The sequence below is a fragment of the Olea europaea genome, unplaced genomic scaffold (genome assembly GCF_002742605.1).
Source record: "Olea europaea var. sylvestris unplaced genomic scaffold, O_europaea_v1 scaffold520, whole genome shotgun sequence".
Lineage (NCBI taxonomy): Eukaryota > Viridiplantae > Streptophyta > Magnoliopsida > Lamiales > Oleaceae > Olea > Olea europaea.
In genome coordinates, this window is record NW_019263520.1 from 55,409 (window position 1) to 65,668 (window position 10,260).

Below are 10,260 nucleotides of genomic sequence, written 5' to 3' on the forward strand. Positions count from 1 at the left end.
TGAAGGCGATATAAAGAAGAAAAAGTTTTTAAATAATGGACACAAATAGAGCTGAATATGGTGGTTTATTTTTTAGATTTTTTGGTAATACTAATTATTCGTATCTATGTTGGTATTATATTTAGTCTTAGTCGAGTCCCTGAATCTATTCATTTTATATATTACTAGTCGTTGTCATGTGCGTTGCATGTATTTTGTATTTATTGTATTTTTATTAGCGTCAAAATTGTAGATTTTTCAAAACTTGTTAAAGATTCGAAGTGTTTGGAGAAATTCGATCATTTGATCAGCATGTAGATCTTCATGCTACTCCACTGCAATTATTAGTTCTATTGCAATATTCCTCCATTTTCGCACATCACTCCACTTCATCAAATCCAGCCCCCGTTTGAGTCACATTATTGCAAACTGCGAATGAAAAATATAATCGTTATAGACCTTATATAATAAATAAAAAGTCAAATATGATAGTTTGATATAATTTTATGGTTATATTTTTCATTTTAATGAGAAAATAATGGGGTTCAAACAGGGTTAATAATAATATTAAAAAAAGAAAATAAATGATTTAACAAATTAATTAAAAAGAATTGCAAGCAAAAATAGGGAAAAAAAGTTACTAAAGAGTTTTTTAATTAAATTAAAACAATCAAAATTAAAAATGAATATTATATTATTTAATTAAAATTGAAAAAATACATTTTGTAGTAATCATAAAACGAAAAGAATTTTAAATCAAATTATTTATGATATGAAGATAATTAAAATAAAAAACAAATATATTTAATTAAAATTAAAAAATTACATTTTATCATAAAACGAGAAGAATTAAAAAATATATTTATAATATGAAGATAAAACAATTCTAAAACAATTTAAAAATAATTAAAAAAAATTGAACAAAAGAAAGTTACGAAAATTAAATAAAAAATAATAAATATTATTTAATTAAAATTGAAACATGATATCGTTTTTTAATCCCTTTTTACCTGTATTTACAGTAGAAAACGATATTATTTCCTTACGTTGAATCGTAAAACAACGTCGTTTTATTTCATTAATATGATAAAGGATTGAATATAAATTATATATAATTATAGATCAATATTAATTATTTAATTAATAATAATTAAATCCTGATCAATGTATGTTATGTCCACGCATTACATTAATTTTTGTTTTTTCAAAAAACGAAAAAAAAAAAAGATAAAAACAAAAATCAAGAATTCTAATCTTAAGGATTATTCTCCTCAACTCCGCATCTAGATGGTATTTCATCATATGAAAATTCAAATGTTAGAACACTGAACAAGAGATAATTTTAATTAAATAATATTTATATTTTCTTCAATTTTCTTTTTTTTAATTTATTTTGTTTTTATTATATATTTTTTCAAAATTGTTTTAAAAATTTTTCTTCATATTATAAATATTTTTTGTTCAATTTAAAATTCTTTTTAATTCTTTTCGTATTACGATATAGTTCAATTTCAATTAAATAATATTTATTTTTAATTTTAATTATTTCAATTTAATTAAAAAACTTTATAATAACATTTTTTTCCTACTTTTGCTTGCAATTTTTTTTGTTCTCTAATTTTTTAAATAATTTAGTTTCTTTTCTTTATTAGTATTGGATTAGATCAAATAAAGTAGTGTGTGAAAATTAATAAATATTGCAGTAGGGGTGATGGTTGCAATGAAGTGGAGTGTGAAAATTGAGAAATGATTGAAAATAACACGACGTCGTTTTTGCTCTCACGATTTAAAAAAAAAATGATGAAGAAGAAGAGGAAGTTGCTATAGTGTGATAAAATGGAACAATTCATTGTTCCTAACTACGGTAACTTCGGTCCTTCACATTCCCTTTTTCATATAGTAGGAATATATTTTATACTTTTTTAATTTAAATGATATTTAGAAGATTAAAATATATATTAATTATGTAAATAAATAAACAAATGAGACGCTAAATAAGAATTTTGTAATCTATGTCCCATCTCGAAAATTCATATCGGAATGGTAATGGTCTTTCGGTTTTGTACATGTCATATTATCATCCTTACTTAGCGTCATGAAAGTAACGTCTTTCAAACATGTTCAATCCTAAAATATCTCAACACAACCTAAAATTGAAACTTTGTCTAAATATTAACATTAGATATATGAATATTGGTCTCAATTCAAGTTTAAAGCAATAAGAATGGTACAAAGTTCAATCGTAACAAATGTCACATAGTAAAGTTTGACCACAAAAATATGTGAACACAATTGTTCAATTCAATTTAAAATAATTTTAAATTATCGAAACCCCAACTATCCATCACCATGAATCATGAAAGGTTGAATAATATAAAGCAAGATTTTGGCTGTGGAAATTCGTCCTGTTGAATTATAAAGTAGATCTACAAAGGCAATCCTTCTTAGTTGATATTTGTCTTCTTTTGGCACTTTAGCCGTGGACAACTTGGAATCCAACAAGCGATTAAGTCCCCGTTTCGCTCTCATTTTGTGGCAATAAAAATGGGTGAAAGAGTGCTTTTTTTTAAAAAAAATGAGTGGTTAAAAAAAAAAAGTTTTCAATTTACGTGTAATATAATTTTATAGAAAATTGCGTGGTTGAAAATAGGAAAGAGAAAAATGAAATATAATAAAATGAAAATTAATGAGAGCCAAAAGAGATAAATAAATCATTAAACAATTAAAACGTATCACTCCTTATTTTGCTCATATTTTGTTGTAAGCAATATTAATATAAGGGTGTCCCTATTTACAGTCACAATTTTTATATATGCATCTCACTTTACATACATCTCTATTAAAATATTAAAAAAACTATTTTCATTCATGTCAAATTTTAATATGAACCTTAACTTGTGAGCACCAATTACGTAAAATAAAATAATAATAATAAAAATAACTTTCTGAATTACTAGGTGCTCATGAGCACCAATTACGCTATGTCGTGCTTCGTAAGAATTAAAATTCTGAATTTAATATTAATTAAGATTAATAATTAATTTTAATCATAAATTTTAAGGTATCCAAAAATCTCAACCACATATTTATAAATTTTAAATAAAGATTTAATTTATTTCCTATCAAAAACACTAATATAATTAAAAAAATATTTGTAAATAAGTTCAAGTTAATTATTGCCACCTAAACTATGGTTGTCATTTAAAAGCCTCAGTAGACCTTTAGCTGTCAACGCAATAAGAGTGGCTTTTTGGTTGTTTTCAAGACGAGTAATTGGCACAAAATATCCTTACTTTTCAACTTTATTGTGAAAAACGTTCACACCTTTCATTTTTTGACATTTTTATTCCTATTTCCACCTTTCATTGTGAAGAAGCTCCTTTTCGTTCTTTTTTCCAATAGAATGAAAATTTTACCTCCAATTCAAATAAAACAAAAAAAAAAATCAATAAATAACTAATTGCAATCGCATTCCTAAATTTTTAAAAACATTACATCTTAGTACTAAATTCTCCTCTACCACCACTTTTACAACCCAAACACCTTTCGGCCACCATACCCGTCGGACTCTACCACCACCAGCCTTGCCTCACTCTCCCCTACCTCAAACCCACCTGAATTTGTCGAAAAAATCAAGCCAAAATCTCTAAAATTCGACAGTTATAGGTTTATGAAGAACATCATTTGACTCCAAAATTCGGCAAACAAGTGCTGTAATTTCTGCAATTGAGCTATTACCCAATGCTTTTTTACCTTGAATTTGATTTCTCCCATGTTGATTTGTGTATTAAATCACATTTGAGCCATGAATTGAAGGAAGAAAACCTTTTTCACACGAGTAGGTTGTTCATTGGAAGAAAACCCATAAACTGTCATTTCCAGGCCAAATTGGGGACGACCCATATGTTCATTGGATGCGCCGTGAAGAGTATGTGCTTGTAGTGGTGGTCCGCGATCATGGGTCCCACCACTGTCACCTGGAAATTCGTCTGAAAGTTGCATAATCTCTGTGTTCGAAGACAAGCCTGCTGGTTTTGATTCCATGTGTTTATGGATGATTAATTACCATGTAAAGGGCGCCTTGATGTGTATAATTCCTAGAATGTTGGGCATGTCATGGGTTTCGTCGGAATTGGAGATTTTGGCTTGATTTTACCGAAATTAGCTTGATTTTGTTGTCCAAATGGGAGACTTTGGCTTGATTTTTCGACGAGTTCGGGTGGATTCGAGGTAGGGGAGAGTGATGTAAGGTTAGTGGTGGTGGAGTCCTACGGATATGGTGGCTGGAAGGTGTTTGGGTTGTGAAAGTGATGGTGGAGGAGAATTTAGGACTAAACTGTAATATTTTGAAAATTTTAGGACTATGATTGCAATTAGTTATTTATCGATTTTTTGTTTTATTTGAATCAGGGGTAAAATTGTCATTTTATTGGAAAAAATGACGAAAAGGACCTTCACCGTAATGAAAGATGAAAATATGGGCAAAAAATAAAAGATGAAAACGTTTTTCACAATAAACTTGAAAGATAGAGACGTTTCGTGCAAATTACCATTTTCCAGTAACCCAAGGTTAAAATTATGAATATACCAATCTCATCTTGATAAACCCCATAACCACTTCACAGTTCTCACACACCCACTTTCCATAACGACGGAGCTTCCAAAATGTGCCCAACAGATTGCCGCAACCATCATCGTAATACCACCGCCACTGTAGAAGATTGGAGAGAAGAGGCGATCAACGGCGGAACTCTAAAACATGTGGACCTTCACACCGGTTCGAACGGCTGGGCTTCTCCACCCGGCGAAGTATTTTCCCTTCGTGGTCCAAAATACTTCACAAAGAAAACCAAAACACCAGCTGGTGATTACCTGCTGAATCCTGCCGGAGTCGACTGGCTCCGATCCAATTGTAAGCTTGATCATGTCCTCGCCAGGCCCGATAATCGTATTGTGGCCGCTTTGAAAAATACGAAATGCCCTGAAAAATCCTCCAAGATTTTTATTATTGCGATATATCTTCAAGTCCCCGGCCGGGACCATTACAGTGCGGTGTTTTACTTTTCAAGCAAAATTGACGAATCCATTCTCTCTAATTCACTATTGTATCAATTCATTCATGGGTCGGATGCTTTTCGCAACAGTAGGTTCAAGATCGTGAACAAAATTGTCAAGGGGCCATGGATCGTGAAAACTGCAGTTGGAAATTACTCTGCATGCCTATTAGGTAAAGCACTGAATTGTTATTACCATAAAGGGCCTAATTATCTTGAAATAGATGTTGATATTGGTAGCTCAGCAATCGCCACCGCGATTTTGCGCCTGGCTTTGGGTTACGTTGCGGCGGTGACAATCGACATGGGTTTCTTGGTGGAGGCCCAGTCGGAGGAAGAATTGCCGGAGAAATTGTTTGGGGCTGTCAGAATTTGTCAAATGGAGATGAATTCTGCAACATTTGTTGATAACTCCACACCGTCAAGTAAAGTTTTGCCCTGCGAAGATGAAAGTGAAAATGAAGATGAATAGTGGGTTTATTTTTAATATTTCTTTTTATTTTTATTTTTCAATCAATGAAAAATTTGGTGGCAATGTGGAATATTTTTTTAATTATTTTGGTAAATTTTCTGTTTTGATGTGCAGATTAAAAGTTCGAGTATAATTATAATGTTTAAGAATGTAGGTAGTACGGTTGTCGTCCAACCTATTTTTCGAACCAATCTTTAAAATGGACGAAGTTCATTCTCAACTTTTAACTAAAGTCGCACAATTAGTCTTTTACGATGCACCATCCAAGTCTCTCTGTGTGTCTCTCACTTTGTTCAACTTCATGAAATTTTAAGTTAGGCACTTGTATTGAAGACTCAAAGTTCTCGATCTAGATCACGTACCGTTTTGATAAGTGAATAACTCAATCCTTGAAACTTACTATAGCCCCCAAGTGTAAAGAATTGACATTGAAGTGTCAAACCTCTTTGTTGATGCGAGCTCTTAGGTCGATTTTCATCCTTCTCTGATAGATGAATCTTGCAGTCAAGTTCCGTGATACCTTTGCGTTCAAAGGTTGCTCTTCCTTCGGCCTGAAGGAGCTTTTCACACCTCGATTGACTTTTGGGAGGTTTAGTTCCCATGGCTTTCAAAAAAATGGGATACACCCGCTACCACCCGTCCATTTTTCAATCTCTTTTTTATTGGCTTGGCAGAGAGATGTTTGTGGCATTGTTCTTTTTTAGCAATGATCTGTTTTTTTTGTTTGCATCTTGCTGTATGTTTGTGAGTTTCGATTGGCAAAAAGGGATTGATTGATTGATTGATACAACCGTGCTACACGCACAGCTTCTTTCACAGCTTGGTTCACAGTGCTGAGCTAGAAAATGGTTAAAAAAAAAAAATTAAGTTAAATTTGAAAGAAGCAAAAATCGGGTTATTCGTATATCTTCGAGACCCGACTCAAAACCTAACCCCTAACCTCTCCACCGCCTGCCTTGCGAAGCTCCCTCTCGAAAGTTCCAGGCGACCGTCGACCTTAACTCCGGCCGGCAAAACAGCAGCAGCATTCCGCGAGTTGTTCGCCCACGTTCTCGTTAAGATCTATACCCTCTAGCTACGACCGATTCCGAGGCGACTGACCGCGTCCGACTGCCAAATAACCAGGACGACCACTGTTACAACCCTTCCGTTGGCGGTAGACAAGCACTGAACTACCTCATTCATGTTGGGTAAGTACAAAGAAGGTGACATAAGTACAAATAAATTAGCAAATTTTTTTACGTATTCCTACTTCTTCCTATGAAATTTTTTTGACGTATTCCTGCTTCTTCCTCTGAAAATTGGATTTGGTATACAATAGACTCGTTTTATCATTTTCTGTAAGTGAGAATATGTGGTGATTTCGTGTTATATATTGAGTCTTTGTATGTGTGAATGAAGATGGGTGAAACTGTACATTTTTATCATTTAATACTTCCAATTGTTATTGACCTTTTGGAGTTAGGACCAGGTGCCCCCTTCCAGGAATTTTTTATGGGAGTCTTGTGGTTCAGATTTGTTTGATTTAGGAGCTTTTGCAATTAGAGGGGGAGTTTGTATCATTAGTGGCCAATGTGCTCTGTAATTTTACATGGTCTTGGATACAAATGGAAAAACTTCATTCTTAATAAGTTATCTACTTCTCTAACATTTTTTTATCATATTGCCCTAAATCTCTGAGTTTGAAATCTTTGTTCCTCAGTTCGTTCATCCGCATCTCAGTCTTCTTTTGCTAACAAAATTTCTTATATATGCTAGTGTTGCTCTATTTTTAGGTTTCTGACTTTTTGGGCTTTCTTTAACTGTAACTTTTTATGAACCGTGGCATTTTGTGCTAAAATATATTATGCACATAATATAATCTTTACTGATAATTTGTGGGTTGATTTTATTTTAATGTCCATATCTAATTTTATTTTGCTCAGTTTGTATCAAAAAAGTTAGAGAAAACAGATGGGCTCTGTTGAATAGCTATATGTTCATTCAAAAAAGTAAGAGAAAATCAGTAACAAGTAATTACATATATTTCTTCATATGTAACTAAATCATTATAAATGGATGGGTAGTTGCGTCATTGCACTTTAATTTTTGCCAATTGGATCATTACAAATTATTTTTGTTTCTGATTTGCTCATTGCAATTTGTGTCAACTAGATTATTATATTTTCACTCCAAAATTGTTTCTTTATATGTGTATTCAACTATACTAGTATTTATATACTTTCCAGGTACAAGAGTAAAAATAGTTGTTTAACAGATCTGCTACTTTAAGTTCATAATTTTTCACCCCAGTCCTTGTGCACAGAGCATTGTATGTGTGTTAGTAATAATGAATTGTGTTATGTTACTGTGGTTAATGTGATTCTTTTACGTGGTTGAACCAGAAAATTTCAATGGCGGGCAAGAATAAGGGAATTTGCCATTGTTGTAGAACGTCGGGATATATGATGTCGGAATGCCCCAAAAAGATAAGATGCCCATAATGTGGTGCGGGGTTTGTCAAATGGATGGAGGTGGAGAAGAACAATGAACATAAAGGTTTTCTTTTTCATTGTTGTACAAGCGGCTGCAAGTACTTCAAATGGTGTAAAAAGAAGTCCGGTGAAAAATGTATATTCCATGACGACGGAGAACCAAGTGGCACTACAAATGATGCTAAGCATGTAGACGATTTGTCGCATATGTTGAATTCGCTTGCTAAGCTAACGGACGAGAAAGACTTGGAGATTTCCCTAAACATAAAGATGAGGAAAGGAAAACGAGTTTCGGAAGAAGATTCCATCTGAAATCGATGTACTGGGAATATGAATCTTAATTAAGAAGATGCCTTTCATCTTTGATGAAAGAATGAATTTTACTTGCACGGTGTGGGGTGAGTTGGTATGTTAGAGACAATTTAAATAAATATATTTGTCCACTTCCCTAACTGTTTGATCTTTCTGTTTATTTGCAATCCAGAGCTCATTTAACCATTTCAATGAATGTTGGGTTGAAAAACATAAAATGCTTATCTTCACTTATGTATGTAATGTGACATGGTTTTTTCTGCATTGGTTGTTTCCTATTTATTCTTTTTTGTATCTTGCCAACATTATGACCAGAAACTAAGCTCGTTATGAGGGAGCACATTTCTGACACCCCCCATATAATCAACTTCACTGCAAGATGTACATCTAAAAGAACATTCACAAAAGAGAGTGAAAAATGCATACAAGAGAAACGTGGTGCTAAGTATAAAGAAACATGGACAAGCAAACAATGCATGAAGCTTACCTATAGAACCTGAATAGACACTCTATCCCATAATTATAATTAGCAGCAGCATCTTCAAGAGCCAGAGTCCGAAACTCGTTATACATGGAAGGAATAAATATGTTCCTTAAGAAATAAGACCAAAATCGATAGAGTGTATTCATCTCCTGCAAGAATTGCAAGTGGCATTTATACATCAAAGTACACCATTCAATCCGTCCACATTCCATATAAACATATGGATGGATAAAACCAAGACAAATAAACAGTTGGATTGCTGGAGAAGTTAAAAAGAATAAATCAAGAGAAACTGTATACACAGCATCCACAATAAATTTATGTATGAATAAAATATTCATATATTGCATTATATAAATCCTTTTAAACCAGAGAAATTTAGTAGATTGTCCAGTTATAGAATTGCACGTGGCATTTAGTTGATGTCCTTTATTAAGAAACTAAAGTGAACCATAGTTCACATGAAAAAGGACACAACACCCAAAATTACAGCAACTTCTGGGTACAATTACAGCAACCAAAATAACAGATACCAAAATACCTCTAATCTCAAATGTTTGAGGTATAATCCTGGGTACAATTACAGAAACCAGTCAAAAACCAAAAATAATAGTATGTGAAACTCATTACATAATACAACCACTTATTCATGTTCACTAGCAGGCGTGAATAACGATCCTATTGGAGGATCCTTTGTTTGCATGACAAAGGCAGCCTGAGGTATAGACTGGTGGGCATCGTACATCCAACTTGCCATGGCACTTTGAGATGATGGCATCAATGGGTGGAATGGCATTGTAGAACCTATTGTAAACATTAAAAGGTCAACGATATGGGGGAAAGAACCATGTAGGGATATATACATACGAAACCAAAAGATTACCTGGGTAATTGAATACAACATTTGACGACGACGGAGTAATGGAATTTGAAGCCGCCAACGGTTGTGTAACTACCTGCCTCTCTTGCCAACGGTCACCCTACATGCAATGACAATGCAATTATAAGTTGCGGCCATTGAACGAAACAAAAAAAAAACAATAAGGAAAAGTGAATTCCACATACCGAAGTAAATTGTGGATATGAGAACGGGGTGGATATTGAATATTCTGCTTGCCGGGGTGCTTCAACGACAGGTGTGTCCTGTGGAAGATTGCTGAGCCTCGATTGCGGTCTCTGTCCTGAACTTGAAGACGGTACCTATCAAAGACAGTGTGAAGTTTTAAATTTTGCATATGTTCCGGTAAAATAAAGTATTGACAAAGTTACACATAATACCTTTGATTTCTTCGAACTTAGCTCCAATGGGCTTTTCTTACGGAGTTTCTTTGGTGCATCTTTTCGTTTCGAGCATTTAGGATCTTGTATGTGGCCACTTCCTATGTCATGTGATGCTTTAGACTGGGATCCTAGAAGGAAAGTGGGTGGAGAAATGTTACTATTTTGAGAACTCAACCTAGTACCCATTATCTGCTTACACTGCAA

The 10,260-nt window shown here is 33.3% G+C and overlaps 1 protein-coding gene across 1 annotated transcript; it reads left to right on the top strand.

Annotated features, from left to right (window-relative positions):
- Window positions 1–4,572: 4,572 nt before the first annotated feature.
- On the top strand, window positions 4,573–5,556 carry LOC111388697 (protein ENHANCED DISEASE RESISTANCE 2-like). Its single transcript, XM_023013473.1, has one exon. The coding sequence runs from the start codon at window positions 4,645–4,647 to the stop codon at window positions 5,503–5,505; it is 861 nt and encodes a 286-aa protein (XP_022869241.1). The 5' UTR covers window positions 4,573–4,644; the 3' UTR covers window positions 5,506–5,556.
- The last annotated feature ends 4,704 nt before the right edge of the window (window positions 5,557–10,260 follow it).

Bases quoted from the DNA above. Each gene is read 5' to 3' on its own strand.
- LOC111388697 (XM_023013473.1), top strand. From the start codon at position 4,645: ATGTGCCCAACAGATTGCCGCAACCATCATCGTAATACCACCGCCACT.